The sequence below is a fragment of the Geotrypetes seraphini genome, chromosome 3 (assembly GCF_902459505.1).
Source record: "Geotrypetes seraphini chromosome 3, aGeoSer1.1, whole genome shotgun sequence".
Lineage (NCBI taxonomy): Eukaryota > Metazoa > Chordata > Amphibia > Gymnophiona > Dermophiidae > Geotrypetes > Geotrypetes seraphini.
Window position 1 is genome coordinate 77355318 of NC_047086.1, and position 20096 is coordinate 77375413.

Genomic DNA, 20096 nt, shown 5'->3' on the forward strand with positions numbered 1-20096 from the left:
ATACCTACTCCCTTCGATTTCTTACCTATTCGTATATGATAAAAAACAAAAATGTGAGGTGAAATAACTATTGCCAAAGATCATAAATAATTCATTAATCAATACTGAAAAGAGTGGTAAGGGTGAGCTTTCATTCAAAATATAAAACTCATTTGGGGTAAGACCTCAGAAATTCATTCCCCAACTCACTATAGGGCAGCCTAAGCTGATCCATTTGGGGGATTAATTTATCAATTACTGGTCAATCACTCACCAACCTTAATGCAAAATCTTATCGTGTTAAAACAATAAATATTATAAATATCATAAATATTCTGTAAACATTATAAGTGTGGAACTTAGTTTCAAACAGCAATGAGACTTAACAATCGTGATCTCAACGGGACCCGTTTCTCCCGTGGCTTCGTCAGGAGATCAAGAGAAATGACTTTAACTGAACATGTTCCAACCACATTTAACATCCAGTGACCAATTGGCAGAAAGCTTGATGTGACCCATGTTACTATGCAATCATCCTCACTAGGACTTGTGCTCCATAACTTCTGCCCTGTAATGGCGTCAGCCTGAAAATACGCCGTGGCAAAACTAAAATGCCACATATGCACTTGTTAGTGAGCCCTTATTGGGGACTGGCTGGAATCAGTGATAAGGACTTCTGCCCTATGCATAGGTGGCATTTTAGTTTTGCCACGACGTTTTTTCAGGTTGACGCCATTACAGGGCAGAAGTTATGGAGCATTCAAAAGTCAAATTAGGACAGAAATAGTGCCCCCCCACCCACCCTTTCCTGGATGTATACGAAAATAAACAAAAACTGACTCATAATCAAAGACCTACTATAGTGAAGTAATATATGATGTCAGCGGCCCCCAAACCAGCTTAAATAAATTACTTTGCCCCAAACTATCGGCATTCACTATATTGAAGGTGCCTTCGGGAGCCTAGGGAGGCCGTAAGACCACCTAAGCTCACCTAAGGCTAGGCGGTAGCCTTAGGCGAACCTAGGCAACCCTATGCATCTTCCTAGTAGAATGAGAGATGCTTACAATGTTGGCCAGCAAAATGCTTTCCTACATTGTAAGTAGACGAGGCCACTATACTTATTGTGGCAAGGGATCTCCCTGCTGCAATAAGTATAGCGGCTGCATGTCCACCCCCCCTCCTCCCGACAATCGCCGACAGGTGGGTGCCCCCTCCAGGCCCATCTCGCTCTAACACTCCCTCTGCGGACCCCCCCTAACCTCCCCCCATACTAACCTTTAATTGTTGGCTGGCTGACAGGCCTGCCTCTTCGAAATGAGGCGGGCCCGCCCCTTTTGGGCCCATCCCCTTTCTGGCCCATCCTCGATAAGCCTGGGCCAATCAGGCCTTAGTTTTAGTGGGGATGGGATAGAAAGGGGTGGCCCGCCTCATTTCAACGAGGTGAGCCTGCCGGCCGGCCGGCCGGTAACAAGACCATCCGGCCAATGATTAAAGGTTAATGAGGGGGGGGAGGTTAGGGGGGTCTGCAGCGGGGGCATCCTCCGTCAGGAGGGGTTGGGCACCCTCCTGCCAGGAATCATGCGGGTGAACAGCCTTCCGGCAGGAGGGATTGGGCACCCTCCTGCCAGCGATTGGGGGCGTCGGGGTGCATCCTTTGACAGGAGGGGTTGGGCACCCTGCTGCCGGCGATAGTCGAGGGGGGGGACAGGCGGCTGCAGCCGCTATACCTAGTATAGCGGCCTCGTCTACTCTAACCCGGTTCTGTAACTGGTGTCTGTAACATGGACGTCGGTTACAGAATCGGGGTTAATGTAGGCCCGTTTCTGTATAGGACGTCCTCCTGGGCATCCTATACAGATTCCGGACCTTAGTGCTGATCTTTTCCAATACCCATTTTTGAGCGAGATTTATAGAATTCCCCTTTAAACTGTAATCTGTAGGAGGGTGTGCAGATACTGACAGAGGTGAAACAATGTTTGAAAAGTGTATTTTGGGATAAAGCTGTAAAAGAAAGCTGTAGTAACATAGTAGATGATGGCAGATAAAGACCTGAATGGTCCATCCAGTCTGCCCAACCTGATTCAATTTAAATTTTTTTAATTTTTCTTCTTAGCTATTCTGGGCAAGAATCCAAAGCTCTACCCGGTACTGTGCTTGGGTTCCAACTGCCGAAATCTTCGTTAAAACCTACTCCATCCCATCTAAACCCTCCCAGCCATTGAAGTCCTCTCTAGCCCATCCTCCCCCAAATGGCCATATATAGACACAGACCGTGCAAGTCTGCCCAGTACTGGCCTTAGTTCAATATTTAATATTATTTTCTGATTCTAGATCCTCTGAGTTCATCCCACGCTTCTTTGAACTCAGTCACTGTTTCCTCTCCACCACCTTTCTCGGGAGCTTATTCCAGGCATCCACCACCCTCTCCATAAAGTAGAATTTCCTAACATTGCTCTTGAATCTACCACCCTTCAGCCTCAAATTATGTCCTCTGGTTTTACCATTTTCCTTTCTCTGGAAAAGATTTTGTTCTACATTAATACCCTTCAAGTATTTGAATGTCTGAATCATATCTCCTTGTCCCTCCTTTCCTCTAGGGTATACATATTCAGGGCTTCCAGTCTCTCCTCATACATCTTCTGGCGCAAGCATCATTTTCGTCACCCTCCTCTGGACTGCTTCAAGTCTTCTTACGTCCTTTGACAGATACGGTCTCCAAAACTTAACACAATACTCCAAGTGGGGCCTTACCAGTCAATGACTTGTACAGCGGCATCAACACCTTCTTCCTTCTACTGGCTAAGCCTCTCTTTATACAGCCCAGCAAGTTTCTGGCAGCAGCCACTGCCTTGTCACACTGCCTTTATGTTAAGTGAACAAATTTGCTGCTTAAAAAAACAATGTCATAAATGTTCATTAATAATATGTCAGTATCCTTCTTATTGATAGTCACGGTCTTAGTGTAAAGTAGTTGACCCTGATATCTAACCCAGAAGGGACCCCTTTTATGACAGCGTGTCTTTTGCATAATTCATTTGCTTAACTGCAACAAGTAAAGCAAAGCCATGGAGAAGATTCTTTCACTCTGATTTGAGAAACATTGCTTCTATTTCTCAGTAACTCTTTTCTGCTGCTTTTTTTTCAATTTAGACTAAGGACCAGTTGCCTCAAGATGAGGTTCCATCACCTGTGTCACAACTAACCACAAAGGTATGTGCTTAATTTCTTCCCAGTAGTTCAGTGAATATTAATTGTGAACTTATTTGTTTTTGCTTTACACTGTCTAAAGCAGTGGTCTCAACCTCATGGCCCGCCAGGTACTATTTTGAGGCCCTTGGTATGTTTATCATAATCACAAAAGTAAAATAAAACAGCTTCTTGATTATATGTCTCTTTAGTTATAAATTACAATATTATTATTAAGACTTAGCCAAAAGGAAAGATTTATAAACTATAAAGAGTTTTACCTCATTGTCATTTCTTTAATAAGACACTATTTTTTCTGAGGCCCTCCAAGTACCTACAAATCAAAAATGTGGCCCTACAAAGGGTTTGAGTTTGAGACCACTGGTCTAAAGGTTACTCATTTGTTTTTGAACACTAGTTCTGATTTGTATTGAAATCTCATTTTATTGATCTTTCTTAATACAAGGGAGTGAAATGAAGAGGCTTACTACATATTAGGATTTGTATTATATGAAACTGATTCATTAAGATTAACTCCCCCCATCCCCCTAAATATTTTTTTTCAAAGAGTTATCCTCACATTCTTACCAGGATAAATGGCAGAGAGATCTAGAGCCATTAGAGAAGGAAACTTTTTGGATCTCTATATGGGAATCTCTTTTTAAATGCTCAATCTCTACTGCTTTAACTACATAGGTACAACTTTTATTTAGAGATTATATCACCCTTAAATGTTTTAATTGTTGGGACTTAGTAGATTCTAATCTTTACTGAAAATGTCCTATTCAAAAAATTGGGGAGCAAATTCAGGGGAAGATCCTTTAATGTTTGTGGTAAAATCTGACAGGTCGCTGTCACGGCTGCTATTGTAACAATTTAAAAAAAGGTGAGTCATTCTTAAAAAGCCACGCATGCAAGTGAGGTTCGCTAAATTTGCATATGCCGATTGCTGGTAATGGTAATTGGCACATGCACAGAATACACCCACAAATAACACCCCCCCACACCATTTGAAGATAGGTAGGAGGGTTACCCACTTCCTCCTGCCACCGTCAAGCAACCCATCTGACACACATATCCCCTACCCCCCGGCAGCAGGAGGGTTGCCTGCTCCCTCCCACTGCTGTCATCAAGCAACCCCCCCAGCATCAGGAAGACTGCCCACTCCCTCCTGCCAAGCTACCCACCCAAGACACCTCCCTAGGCAATGGGAGGGATGCTCACTACCTTCCACCGCTGCCATAAAGCAGCTCCCCCGACAGCCCCCCGGCAGCGGGAGGGATGCCCACTGCCTCCCGCTGCCACCATCATAACCCCGACAACCCCTCCGATGCCTCCAACGCCCCCCTGCCCTCCCCCCTACCTTATTCACCATGGCCAGCCGGAAGGATGCCTAATCCCTCTGGCCAGCAGGCCTGCCTCTTCAAAATGGTGGGCCTTCCCCTTGGGGAGGGGCCTAAGGCTCTGATTGGCCCAAGTTGCTTAAGGGACCCTCCTATGGGGTGAGTGTCGGGGGAGGGGGTGCTTGACAGTAGCAGTGGGAGGGAGTGTGTATCCCTTCTGTCAGGGGGGACGGGGCAACATTTTCTGGCAGCTCTGAGCTATCAAGCTTTACTTTCCTGTCAATGCCTGAACCAACCAGAAAGTAAGGCTATGACAATTCAGATCTGCCGGAAAATTTTACTTGCAGATGTAGGACAGCAAGGTTAGGGAATCACTTTGCGATAACAGAGAATCACCCGGAGTGCTCATTTAAATATTTAATGACCTTGTTGTAATATATTTGCATGGCAGAGTCTGAGTCTGCCAGGAAGCTTGGAAAAGACTGGTGAGAGAACTGGCTGGTAGAATACTTCCACACTAAACCAGCTGGATCTGGTTTACCGACCATCATTAAAGGCATAGTGGGTTTTGAGAATATTCTCCTTAGTTCTTTTTGCAACAAATTATAGGAATCTCTACACCATTTAACTTGAACCTTATGTTGCTGGGCATTAATATTTAAACTACTTTCCCATCTATGTACAGACATATGATAAATGGTCTATTGTTAGTTGCTAGATCTGTTATAGCTATGGCATGTGCTTCCCTGCCATTTATCATAGAATGCTCAATAAGGTTTGGATAATTTACAAGATAGAAAAATTAACATCTGAACTGAAAACTTATGTTAACATTTGATGAGGCCTGGAATCCCTTGCTGCTTTGGTCAACAAATATGCAACTTATTTTAGATTTGATTTGTATTTTCTTTCTTAAAGATATGATCTCAGTTTTTTTTCTATTTACTGTTAATGCTATATAATGTTCTTGACTTGGAGAGTTATACTTCTCTAACTGAATAAAAAATATTTGGAATAAAAGGGATCGGTATTATTATTATGTCTTTGTTACTTTGCCACATGTTAGAATAGTGTAAAATTTGCCAGCTTTCTGATTTAAAGTAGTATTGGGCCTGATACTCAGTGGTATTATCTGGGTAGGAGTGGCTTTCACTTTTCGGGGTAATACCTGTATTTTTAGGGACACCTACTTAAAAGGTGCTGCTGAATAACAGGTTTGATGGCAGTCCAGTGGCAAATTCAGAGCTGCTGAGGCAGGAATTAGCAGCAATTTTCAGGCCCTGATGCTCTAAAGTCGACGTTAAAATCTTATGAGCCATTGTAGTGGTGGTCAATTTTCCAATTTCTAAATGACAAGCAATACTCTACAAACTTCACATGCAAATGAGGTTCACAGAAATTCACGGAAAATCCTTCAGATCAGTTGCTGGAGAAAGTGACTGAAACATGTGCAGAATAGTTCACGGAAAAGAGGCATAAATATGCACATATACCAGTTAAAACTACATCTTAAGCACACATGAATGTCAATCTTAGGCATGCCTTACTATAGCGCTTCATAAGCGCACATCACATGTGTTGATAGCTGTAAGCTGCTACGGCGTTTTCCCTTTTTGCTTGTGTACTACTGGTGTTTTAACTTTTCGGTGATTTTTTTTTTGTTGTGGGTTTTCACCTGTAATTTTTTTAAATAGTTTGTATTAGTGACGAGTATGTAGCTGGTAGGTCAGTGTGGAAGGGGTGGGGGTAGGGCAGTGTTGTGTGATTGTTTGCTCTCCCTTTTGCAACATTACCAAGCAGATGCATGCAGCAGAGATGGAGGGGGCATTGGAGGCTTTGGTTTATCCTGTTGGGATTGTTTGCTTTCCCTTTTGCAATATACAGGTAATTAAGCACATACATATATAGGGTTACCAGATGTCTGGGAAAATCCCGGTACTAGGGATCTGGATTGGCCACTGTGAGAATGGCCTACTGGACTTGATGGACCATTGATCTAACCCAGTAAAGCTATTCTCATGTTCTTTTGTCCTCTTTTTAGAGGACTGTCTGGTCGCCCGGAGTGATTTCCAAATCCCAGCAGTTCCGGGTTTTGGAAGTCCTCAACTCGAAGGCCACATCTGGAAGCTTTAGTGCATGTGCGTACATTACCGTGATGATGTCATACGCATGCATGTGTGTGATGTCATTGTGTCAACGGAGACACATGCGCAAAGGCTTCCAAATGCGGCCTGTGAGCTCGGGAAGGTTTATGTGGGGACAGAGCTGGGGGAAGGAATGGGGTGGAGCTGGAGGCGGAACAGGGCTGGACTGGGAGTGTAATGGTGTAGGGCCAGGCGTCCTCTTTTTTTTAACCCTATGCATAAAGCAAGGGAGTGGGTTCTTTGGCATATCTGGGATTGTTTCTTTGCTTGCTTTCCCTTTGTAATATGGGGAGCACATGGGGGGGAGAGGGGGGAAGAACTTGCATGCAGTGGGGGGGTTCTCTGCTATACTGATATTGGCCAAAAGATGGTATGTGGGATCAAAGGAAACAATCCAATGGTACACGAGGTCCCACAGTCAAATGTATAGGGTTTGAATAAAGGGAATCTCAGAAACCGGTTCCAAGTTTCAATCATTGATCCTCTAAACCTCCCCCACCTTATTCTAAAACTCTCTTGCTGTGTTTCGAGTTTCTTTATTAATTATTATTCTCGAATAATTACTTATCTTCAACCCAGCAAAGAAACTAAATCACTTATCTTAAAGAGATGTAGGTATCCATGGCCTGACAGGACCCGTTTCGCCAACTTTAATGGCTTTTTCAAGAGTTCACTTGTGGCGCTGCATATCTTTTTACATGCGTCACTTCTGAATAGGGCTAGGTGCTCACTTGGAACCAGTCAGTCTTGGCAGAAGGTTCTTTTACCGATTCCCAAGTGGGTTTCTGAGATCCTCAATCTCCCTTTATTCACACCCTATACACTTGATTGTGGGACCTCGTGTACCATTGGATTGTTCTCTGCTATACCTCTGTAACAAATGTTTTTATTTCCCTATAGTAGGCATGGAACAGCATATGCAGCAGCAGGCCTTATTGGTGGAGGAGGTTAATTGCAGTCCAGTGCTATGGTAAAAACCAAGCAGATAGCATCGAAGTTTAGCAAGGAAGAGCTAGAGCTTCTGGTATAGTGTGTCTGTGAGGATTTTGAATGACTTTTTTAAAGTTGTGCCTTTCTACAGGCCAGAGGATCCATCTGTGGGCCAAAATTGCTGCAGATATTGGTGCCCTGGGGGTGGGTGGTGGTGAAAAAGCACACTGTGCAGCAGTGCAAACACCAGTGGCAGGATATCCTTGGAGTGGTGAAGGAGAAGGCCCACAAGATAAGGAAACACAGGAGGAGTATAGGAAGGTGCCTCAGCGCAATGTGAGGCTCATCCTCGTGGAGCATCATATGTTGGACACCATCCATTACAAGCAGGTCATGGGCCTGCTCAGTGCTCTGTGGCCACCAATACAAGAAATGGTAAGTTGGGTGTGGTTGAGGGGGGTGCATTAGGTTTCTGGTATAGATTGAACAGTTTGATTCCAACTGGTTTGTGGTTTATCTTGTAGAGGATCTGCATGAGGGAACGTCTAGCATGGTGCCAGGGGTTCCGTGTGTGCCAGACACATCTGAATAGAATGGTGCATTATATGGGTGCACTATGCATGGTGAGGGGTGTGGAGGGTGTCATATTAAATACTGCAGTTTGTGGTCTGTAATCTGTATGTAATAATGTTTATCCACTTTCTATTTTGTTCCATTTTAGGAGTTGTGCCCTGAGGAAACTCAGGATGAGAGAGAGTCTCATAAACTCCATACCTTGGAACTGTGTCCAATGGAGGAAAAGGAGACACAGACTCAAGCTCCAGATCTTGTGAATCCCCCCTGAGATAGACAGGTTTCGGCTCATGCTATAGAGTCTAAATCTACATAGGGAGAGGCAGGTCTCTGCTCAGGCTCCAGAGCCTGATTGTGAATGGGTGTGGGAGAAGCAGGACCAATGGAATGCTGACACCTACAGCCTGCCGAGATAGATTGCTGAAGATTTATGTACATTGGTATGATATTCAGGCCTCCTTTACAGAGAGAAAAAATGGACAGAAATTTCATAGAAGACATTCAGCTGGAAAAGGGGAAGTACTACTAATAGGTGATTTCAGTTGCATAGCAAGGGTGAGAAGCACCCGGGGCGATGGCACCTCTCCCCCGCTCCCTCCTGCCACACGCATGCCCCCCTTCCCTTCACCTGTACCTCTAGTTGCCCATCACCACGAGCAGCAAGAATTTCAATGTATTCCTCGCGACCCTGTCGGTTCTCCTACTTATGTCGCATCCTATATGCGGCTCCCGGAAGTAACATCAGTGGGAGAGATAATGCGGTCACGAGGAGCATGTTAAAGTTGTTGCTTGCAGCAGCGAACAACTAGACGTATGGGGAAGGAAAGGGGGGCGCTCGTGTGTTAAGGGGAAGAGTGGGGAGAAGAGGAGGGGTGTCGGCGCCCCTGCCAACATGACGCCGGGGCGTACTTCCCCCTGTCCCCCCTTACTATGCTACTGGATGATTTTCATATGCAGGATGTTGATTGGGGTATTCCTATTGCGGGGTCTTCTAGACGTAGGGAGATCCTAGATTCTCTACAAGGAGTACTGTACCAGCAGCTGGTATTTGAATCCACATGGGATGGCCATATTGGTTTTAGCTTACAATGGGGAAAGTGTTTCTGTTATAGTGGGTGATCATCTGGCATCCAGTGATCATTATATTTTTATTTATTTTAGGTATTTAAATACCGCCTATCATCTAAGCCAGGGGTAGGGAACTCTGATCCTCGAGAGCCGTATTCCAGTCGGGTTTTCAGGATTTCCCCAATGAATATGCATGAGATCTATTTGCATGCACCGCTTTCAATGCATATTCATTGGGGAAATCCTGAAAATCCGACTGGAATACGGCTCTCGAGGACTGGAGTTCCCTAACCCTGATCTAAGCAATTAACAATCAGTCACTCAAGCAATACCACTATCTGTCCCGGTGGGCTTACAATCTATTTAAAGAACCAGGGTCATTTATTTATTTAAACATTCATATCTCTCATAACCAAAAACCTTTTCTGGAGGCTGTTATAGGGGAAAACACCCTCCATGTATTCAAGACAAAGTTAGACAAGTTCCTGCTGAACCGGAACGTATGCAGGTAGGGCTGGTCTCAGTTAGGGCACTGGTCTTTGAGGTCAAAGGGGCCGCCGCAGGAGCGGACTGCTGGGCACGATGGACCACTGGTTTGACCCAGCAGCGGCAAGTCTTTTGTTCTTATATAGGATACAAAATAAAACACATAAACATAGGTGAACAAACACACCCTGATCTTAAAATACTAACATGCATTCTTAAACTTCCTCAAAATAGATAATCATACAAGTTATTAAAAAAAATAATGATCAAATTTTTCAAAACATATAGATAATAAAACAATAATGTCAAATGTCACAGATTTTAAAAAGCCCTCTGAAAGAAGTAAGCCTTCAAACATTTACGGAAAAGTAAAAATGAAAAGATTTGACAAACATTTTCTGGAAGGGCGTTCCATAACTGAGAACCCGCCACCACAAAAACCCTGGAATGAATAGTTAACTTAACTATAGACAATATAGAAGGAACAACCAGCAGTTACTTAGATTGTGAATACAAAGATCGAGACGGCTCATATAAGGCAAGAGAAGTTGCCATTACTTTCAGCAAAGCTTGATGCAAGGCCTTATTAAACTGAACCCTCCAAACCACTCATGAGAATCTCGGAGAGGGTGAGAGCCAGAAGGCCTTGAGCATGCGCAGATGCTCAAGGCCCCACAGCAGCCCAGCAGAGAACCGGCAACAGGCACTTTAAGCACTGGCGCATGGGTAAGGACAGGGCCGGTCAGTGGGGGGAGGAGGCGATCTCAGTCGCGAAGGGAGGGAGCAGCACCGGTGGCTTCGGGGGAGCAGCAAAGCTGGTTCCTGGGGTGGGGTGTCAAAGTGGAGGACAGCAGTGGGAGAAGACAGAAGAAGCGATATGGGCCAGGTCGGGTGTTGGCTTGGCTCGGGAGTCGGGTCGGAAAAATGTACCTAAGTCAGTGGAACGAATCATCTGAGTTGCTATTATGGCCTATGGGGATCTTTGCTTCGATATACGATCACTTTGGATTACGAGCATGCTTCTGGAATGAATTATGCTCGCAAACCAAGGTACCACTGTAACCTGAATCACAGTTACTGGATGCTAGGATCCACCTTGGGGATTAGCGCCCAAGAAAAGGATCTGGGTATCATCGTAGACAATACGATGAAACCTTCTGCCCATTGTGTAGTGGCAACCAAAAAAGCAAATAGGATGCTCGAAATTATTAAAAAAGGGATGGTTAACAAGACTAAGAATGTTATAATACCCCTGTATCGCTCCATGGTGCGATCTCATGTGGAGTATTGCGTTCAATTCTGGTCTCCTTATCTCAAGAAAGATATAGTGGCACTAGAAAATGTTCAAAGAAGAGCAACCAAGATGATAAAGGAGATGGAACTCCTCTCATATGATGAAAGACTAAAACAGTTAGGGCTCTTCAGCTTGGAAAAGAGATGGCTGAAGGGAGCATGGAATATTGCTACTCCTTGGATTTTGGCCAGGTACTAGTGTCCTGGATTGGTCACCATGAAAACGGGCTACTGGGCTTGATGGACCAGACATTTGATCTCCGGCTGTACTGGAATCGTCACTCCATCATACATAAAATCTGGTAGAACATCTAAAATTCCAGATGATAACCACAAAGAGTTTTGTTTTAGAAGCATTTAAATGGAGGCAATTCATAGACATCCAAGTCATAATTGCTTCCATATAAGATGACAATAGATGAAAACCTTGGACATAATCAACTGGAAATTGAAAAAAGAACTGCAGATCATCAGCATATAATTGATACTATACTCCAAGATTTGAAAGCAATGTACCAATCGGGGCCATAAACAGTTTGAATAACATTGCTGAGAGAGAAGAGCCTTGAGGCACCCCAAAACTCCTGTTACTAAGGAATGAGTGGAATCATTTTAATACAGTTCCAGAAATTCCAAATGTACGTTAACCTATCCAAAAGTAATGAATCACAGTGTCAAATGCTATATGGTATGGTTAATATTAAGACAGGTGTAGAGAAGGCTCATTCGAAAGCGAAGGTTCTAGACCATGGTTGGGCAAACTTTTTGACTTGTGAGTCACAATGGGTTCTTAAATTTGACAGAGGGGCTAGACCAAGAGCATCTTTCTATCCCTCCATCCCTCCCATCCCCCTGTGCTGAAGAACCCTTGCCCAGCTTCTATCCTTCCCTCCCATCTCTTGTGCAGCAGAACCCTTGAGCACCCGCCCCTGCCGTGCAGCCAAACCCCCGCTGGCTCTCCATCCTTCTCTCCGATCTGAACCACGCCGACCGTGAGCCCTTCATACCTCCCTCCAGAGCAACGTCGGTCCACTAGCTCTCTAAACAAGCTGCTTCACGGCCTTCTCTCGTCAGGGCCTTCCGTGTGCCGTGTTACTGATGACCAAACTCGAAGGAGTGGAAAAGTCCAAACAAAGACTAGTGAGCTCAGAATATTTCACAAACACTCTTTCTTTATTTCTTCAATGTGACATACACAGACTTGACATGCACATGTTTCAGCCTAAGTGGCCTGCCTCAGGAGTCTCAAAGAGTTGAATAGCAACCAAAAATCACATACGATGACCATGTTACCCTTACACGAATCACATAGTAGAAAAAATGCCACCAGCTATGACCTGCAGGTCTTTGAGACTCCTGAGGCAGGTCACTTAGGCCGAAACATGCGCATGTTGAGTCTGTGTATGTCACATTGAAGAAATAAAGAAAGAGTGTTTGTGAAATATTCTGAGCTCACTGGTCTTTGTTTGGACTTTTCCATTCCTTTGAGTTTGGTGTTGAGTTTGTGGATTTGATTCTCTTGTGCTATCCTATGCATTTCTGATGACAACATCAATGATGCGGCAGAGGGATTTCCCTGACGAGAGAAGGCCATGAAGCAGCCTGTTTAGAGTGCTGCCGGCCCGACGCTACTCTGGAGGGAGGTATGTAGGGCTTGCGGTCTGCAGAGTTTGGATGGTCGACGGGCTGGATTAAAAAACTTAAATAGGCCGGATATGGTCTGCGGGCCGTAGTTTGCCCATGTCTGTTCTAGACTTTAAAAAACTAACTTTATTCAGATGGGGGATTACATCAAGGTGTTGTCTGGATGTGAACATCTGGAAGAAGTAGGAAAAGTGTGGGCAAAACTGAACCATTTTGTAAGGAAAGAAAGTAAAAGGAAGAGGAAAGGAAGACTGCTTTGGTTCTTAAAAGTAATAGCTGGGAGGTAAGAAAAGAGAGGTTATTTTTCATAAACTACAAAAGATCACAGAAAGAGGATGACAGGCAAAAATATCTGTAAAAGTTAAGAGAGGCTCATCAAGTAGTCAGGAAAGCAAAGATGCAAATGGAAGAAAAAATAGCCGACATGGTAAAATGGGAGGACAAGACATTTTTTAGATATATTAGTGATAAGAGAAAGTACAAAAGTGGCATTGTGAGATTTAAAGGTGAAGGGTAGATATATGTAGAAGCTGATAAAAATAAGGCTAAATTGCTTAACAAATATTTCTGTTCTGTGTTCATAACTGAAGCGCCAGGAGCAGTACTGCAGAAGACAATCACAAATAGGGTTGGAGATGTGGTAGACCCTGAACAATTTTCAAAGGATTGTGTTAGTGAGGAGCTAGCTAAACAAAGCAATGGGGTTGGATGGTGTACATCAGGGGTGTCAAAGTCCCTCCTCGAGGGCCGGAATCCAGTCGGGTTTTCAGGATTTCCCCAATGAATATGCCTGAGATCTATTTGCATGCACTGCTTTCAATACATATTCATTGGGGAAATCCTGAAAACCCGACTGGATTGTGGCCCTTGAGGACCGACTTTGACACCTGTGGTGTACATCCTAGGATATTGAAGGAACTTAGGGAAGTTCTGGTGGCTCTACTGGCTGACCTTTTCATTGCTTCTCTAGAGTCAGGAGTGGTACTGTAGGACTGGAGAAGGGCAGATGTGGCCCCACTCCAGAAAAGTGGAAGTAAGGAGGAGGTAGGGAACTACAGGCTGATTAAGTCTGACTTCTGTGTTAAGTAAATTAATGAAAATGCTTTAAAACAGAGAATAGTGAAGTTTCTGGAATCCAGTGGATTATAGAAACATAGAAACATGATGGCAGATAAAGGCCAAATGGCCCATCCAGTCTGCCTATCTCACTTCCTGTAGTTTTGCTGACATTGTTTCAGCTCTCTCTCCTAGCCCTGCTCAGCACAATATTTCTGTTATATGCCAAAATAAGATACAGTACTCCTCCAGGAGTACTGTATTCCCTTGTACATAATCTTTTTAATTTTAAAATAAGATCTTAACAAAAAATTTCTACATTATGGGATAGTGAAACTACCAGCATGCCAGTGATCATACTTGTGACATTCAGTCATTTCGTTTATTTCCCAATGAATCAATATGTAATATTTCCTTTTTCCATAGTGGTATGACAGCCTGGTCCCAGTTATATAGGAAAACATACAATAACAAGCTGGAACAAAATTTAGTTGTATTACTTTTCTGTAAAACCTTGTTTCCTCACAGATTTAAAGAACCATAAGTCGGGTTTCGACTTCACTTGTTAAACAGTTCAAACAGAAAAACATTTAGGAGACAGAAACCCCTTTTCTCCAACAAAAGTCTCAACTGGCTTCAGTTCAGCTGCCACACCCCAAACACAGGACAGTCACCTTTAAACATGCAGGTTCAGTTTACAGAGGTTTTGGATTAGAAGCTCACCTCTTTAGTGTTTTCTTGGATGGGTTCTCAGCTAGCTATCTCGCTCTGGTCCTCCCCAGGGCTTGAATGTGGCCACGGCTAGGGAAGGTCTCTCTCCTTCGGGATCCTCTCTCTCTCAGGGGACCTCCCTGAATTGATTCACTGCTCCCTGCTTGAGCCCCACCCCTTTGAGTCAGGCAGGCCCTATTCTAGCCAGTTAGCGCCACCTCCCAGAGGATAACTTAACTGCCAGCTCAATGAACCAGCGCCCTCAGCTGCCCATTGATACATTAGCATCATTATAGAGGGAGAATCCCTGACTCTCACAAGTGGTTAGACTTTTATTTGGATGAAAATATGCTTGCAATATAGGAGGAATTAGATTTTGCAAAATATGCAACACTTCCAGAATATATCTTCTAATTCATTCCTTTAGTGACAAATTTGGTACCACTAGAAAATTTAAAAAACTTAAATTCGCGTTTCAAATAGTGTTCTCAATTGACTCCATTTTAAATCAAATTGCAGACAAATCATTAACAGAAATATTCTGAGTGTCTTGAACTTGAGATACAGTTTGTTGTAAAGTCTCAACTTTTTCCACAAGTATATTGACATTGAAAAACTCAGTATCTTGCTGATTTATCCTATTTTCTAAAACAGTAATATGTGGAACTGACAAAATTGTCTTAGCAAGATCTAAAATAGATAACAAAATGGATTCTAATGACATCTCTGAAGCAGGGGAACTCACCACTCTTGGTTGCAAGGGTGAAGTATCAGCATCCAGGCTCAGGGTGACTTCTGGTCATAAGAAGTGTTCCGCGCCTCTCTCTTTGGCATATGGTCCCAGAAGACACTGTTCTGGACAAAAAAATTGATCCCCATTTGTTCAACAAAGGAGTCGATCAGACTGATAATTGACACTGAAGGAGTTCTAGACATTTTCTGCTTTTGACCCCATTTTCGTTTTCCCATCGCTACAAAAAAGAAAAATGACATAGAAAATGGCATGCTTTGCATCAGTACTCAGCAGCCATCTTGGATTCCAACACAGACTCTCTTGTTCAGGTGAATCTTAACTACCAAGTATTTGACTGGTTCTCAGGATTTTGTAGATTACTTCTTATAATTGCTTTTCTCTTGGAATTATTCCCTTTGTTACAAATCTTTGTGTAATGTAGAAAAAAGCAAAATTTCCTTCTAAACCTTTTGCAAGATCACTCACAATTTATGTTGAACAGAACTGGTCCCAGGTACTTCATTAATTCATTTGTCTTTCCTCAGAGTGAATTCCATTTACTAGTATCTTCAGTCATCTATAATTCATCCAGTTCATGACCTAGAAGTCTTTCTCCCTGGCTGCTTTATTTATTTACGAATCTCTTATGCAGGGCAGTATCTAAAGCTTTGCTGAAATCAAATTAATCACATCCAATTCTCTGATTAACCCTGTTAGGGAAAGAAATCAACTGATGGAGGGGAGTTCTGGAATATTAGCAACCACCTGGATTGATGAGGTTTACATATGCATGGGAGCAAAAACATATGTAAGCACATCAAACACAGGTACCCACAGACCCAGAGTACATAGCATAAATCTGAATTGTTTGTCATACAAACACAAAAATGCAGTGTAGCTTAACGGAAGAATTAGAATGACCATAAGAGAAAAGTGCCACAAATGATAGGATTGTCTCTTAAAGCCTTGAAAATGATAGCAAAACATAACTTTATGAAACTTTTCTTTGTTGACTTCAACTCTGGTGTCATAGACTATAGTAAAAGAAAGTAGTGTGAAAATCAGGGTTTTCTACTAGGGAAAAATACATGTGTGGTTATTTTTATTCTGATGAAGAACAATGTCAGGTTATTCAGGCAGAAGGAAGGCTGCCCAGATTCCCTTTGTCTTAAGCAGGAATAAATTTAATTGAGTAGAGCACTTATGGAAAAACTCACACAGATAGGTAGGTAAATTGCCATTTGCAGCAAGCAGTGGAGCTGAGCCCTATAATAGGTAGTATAGGTCATTTCCACCTCCTATGTGGGACTCAGTGTGTCTTCTGTCAGACAAAGAATAGTTTATCCTGTCTTATGATGATTTATATAGAGCAAAGCCTGCCATTTGTCTTCTGGAGCTCAAGACTGACAAAAGTGAATCAACCTCTATTAGAAGAACCAAGCAAACTGGATAAAGAGAAGTTTAAAATTACTTTACTCTCCTCCAATCCATCCCACAACAATAATTTTTCTCTCCTCTCTCCCCCCATGTGCAACAGCTTTCCATCCCTGTGCAGCAGCTTTCCATTCCTCCCTCCCATTCCTCCTGTGTAGCACCTCCCGGCAGATCACCTCACCATGAGACCTGACATACCTTCTGGCCTCCCAAGGCAGTGGCATGGTGTTAGCCGGCTGGCAGAGGCAGCACTGTGAACAGGCTGCACACGACGTGCCCTGCTGCCGCATCATCAGTGATGCGGCAGAGGGAAGGCCATGAGCAGCCTGTTCACAGAGCTGCCCCTACTGGCTGGCTGCTACCGCTGCTGCTGCTGCTGCTGCTTTAGGAAGCCCGGAGGTATGTCAGCTCTACCCGGGGGAGGGGGGGGTTGGTCACTGAATTGGCGAGCCCAATTTCTTTGTAAAATGAATCGATTCAAATTGATTCACTGAAATGAATCGGCTAATCGATTCAAATCAGCGGATCGGGCACACTAATAGGTAGAATGTCTCAATTTCTATGTCTAAAATAATAATAAAGCACATAGTACTTAACTTTTAGTATGTGCGTACTCAAAGTATGTGCAATAAAAACAGTATGTGCAATAAAAACAGCAGTTGAACTAACTTTGTTGGTGTCTTCCAGCTGTTTAAATCCACAGTGTCTTCATGCCACTACTCACAATTAGTCCCGACAAGGGCCCCTGTTTCACTCATGCTGCCTCAGGGGAATCGCTCTTACTGCAAGAAAAAAAGGGTGAATTCAACAAATATTCACAAAAGGTTAGAAAAGAAATCCTAAAGCAAAAAACTTACAAGTCACAATGTCACTCAATCATACTGCCATGCATCTCAATTCAAAATGCTCCCCCCCCCCGACTTATAACCAGAAAACAGGCTAAGCACATTAGCAATTATTTAATTATTCATTCATTCAATTTTCTATACCGTTCTCCCAGGAAAGCTTAGAATGGTTTACATGAATTTATTCAGGTACTCAAGCATTTTTCCCTCTCTGTCCTGGAGGGCTCACTATCTTTCTAATGTACCTGGGCAATGGGGGGATTAAGTGACTTGCCCATGGTCACAAGGAGCTGCGTGGATTTGAACCCACAACGTCAGGGTGCTGAGGCTGTTGCTTCAACCAAGTGGCACACTCTCCCTCAATTATATCAAGAGAGACTGCATAAGTTTCAAAGAGTGGAGAAAAAAAAAAGACCTCAGGTTTGCCCAACATATAGCTTATGACAGGGACATTGGACAGTATAGATAACCGCTTTGTCACACAGGTAATGTAACTTTGTATTTTAATTTCTTTATTGTCCCTAGGATCCATATAAAGTTCAAACATTTTTCCATGGGGACACATTTTGCAAACATGTAAGAGTTATTCTTTACTCTAGTTTCCCAGCAACAAACACATGGATTCTACTGTATAAACTGTTACGTGAAAAAATTTGCACATGACAAAAAGCATTTCTCAAACGCAAAGTATCAGTGGTTTAAGAATAGCTTGACTTTATTTATTGCACCTTGATGGACTTGATTAATCTTTGGTTAGAATATGTTTGGTCAATATTCAACTGGCAGCAGTCACCTGTTTTTTTCTTTTTTTCTATGTGCTAGCTATTGTTTGCTAAATTAGACCCAGATATTCAATACCAGGCTCTGTCTGCGCACTGATACTGAATATCTCAATCTGACTGGACTGCATCTGGTTTCTTAGACTTAATGCAGGAGTACCATGAGACTGCCACTAGAAATCATGGCAGCCATTTTGAGGCCAGAGCCGGCATGGGTAGGACCAACCAACAATTATTTCTGCCTAGACCAGGGAAAGTGAAGAAATGCCCACAGGGCCTATTGGGAGTAGTGGGTGGAAGACTGCTGAAAGGGTACTGTTCGTGGTGGTGGGGGAGAGCCTGGAGAGGACATTGTTCTTGCAGGGAGAAAGAGTGGGGCAAAGCACATAATTATGACTCCAACTTGGAAGCTATGTGGATGCCAGCTGATAGTCAGTGCCAGAATCCACACGGCTGTGACCAGTTAGGACAGCCTTTTGTGCACTCCTACTTGGTTGCTTAGCTATGTGGACAACAGTACTGAATATTGCTGCCACCCACATAACTTCTGGCTCCTCCCTGACTTTGCCCCCAGAATGTCCTTCTCTGCCAGGATTTGAGATGACCTGTTTGTGTCAGTATTCAGTGGTGCTACCCAGTTAAGTGTCCCTTAATATTGGTGGCCCGCCTGCTTAAATCACGTTGAATACTGTGCTCTGTTCTATTTGTCTAGCTTCTGCAGCATGACTTCTATCATCATTATAATTCATAGTGAGAGCTAATCTTTATTGCAGGTCTCTTTCTCTTAGTTTCCCATGTTTATATATGCATTTGTATTTGCATTTCTGATATTGCTTGTCATCAATGAATTTAGCCTATGGGAAAAATTATAGAGAAGGAAAAGCATGTTCTTTTCCCAGCCTGGCTCCACTGAAACTATATCCTTTGCTCTTCTGCACAGCAGTTTACCAATATTAGATCCAATGGGAGTACCTAATTTAGCCTATGATTTCTTGCATGATTAGGGCTCCATGGCATTGGACTCTGTTGCTTTGGAGGACATTAACATATCCAGTATGACATTTGAACTGTGCATTTAGATTTGAAGTTTACAAGCACTCAACAGTCATACCTAAAATGAATGCACACTTAAAAGCTATCAAACCAGAGCTAAAACTGTTTGAATAATTATGCCTTTAGGGCTTAGCATCTTGGCTAGAGATTATAGTATTCATTTTGGAGACGTAAACAGGAACTTAACTGTTCACCAGAAAGAATACAAAGTACATGTGAGCTGAAGCTCCAGGAAACGGAATGTTTACAGATACCTTTGCAACTTAGAAGCAGCACATTAATATCAGATTGAAAATATAGAAAACAATATCTGTCAACCTGATAAAACTATGCATAAATACTTGCTAAAATTAGAAATATTAATAAGAGCTAACACTAGAACAGGCATTTCATTTATAATATGATTTTGTTCAACCTTACTTGGAAAAGCAAATTTCCTCCGAGGTCATTTTCTTCTGAAATTCATGCTGTTCACAGAACTTATACAGCATATGTTCTCTTTCATTGGAGTTGCCAGTATGTAAAATTAGTGACAATTCAATTCAGGGTTCAGTATGCTGTATTTTACTATATATTCTCCAGAAAAATGGCTAGAAGCAAATACTCATTTGTTAGAAATACTATCTAAATATGCAGTATGTTATGACTTTGTTTTTCAATTAGGTAATTTGATTTTAAATCTAGATCTATCATCTATACATCTGATCTATTTAATTCTTTAGAAGAATTGGAGTTTAAGATCTTTGTTTAGTCACTCCACATGTGATAAAGGTCACCAATTAGATTTTATAGCTCACTAGTCTTTAAGCCCGTTACATTAACGGGTGCTAGAATAT

At 42.8% G+C, this 20096-nt stretch overlaps 1 protein-coding gene across 4 annotated transcripts in view; it reads left to right on the top strand.

Annotated features, from left to right (window-relative positions):
* Nucleotides 1–20096, top strand: part of TDRP (testis development related protein) — a 100061-nt gene that overhangs the window by 25324 nt on the left and 54641 nt on the right. For all 4 annotated transcript variants that reach the window (XM_033938955.1, XM_033938953.1, XM_033938956.1 and 1 more), the window contains exon 3: nt 3133–3192. In XM_033938955.1, coding sequence (XP_033794846.1) covers nt 3133–3192 — 60 coding nt within the window. The remainder of the gene's footprint in view (nt 1–3132; nt 3193–20096) is intronic.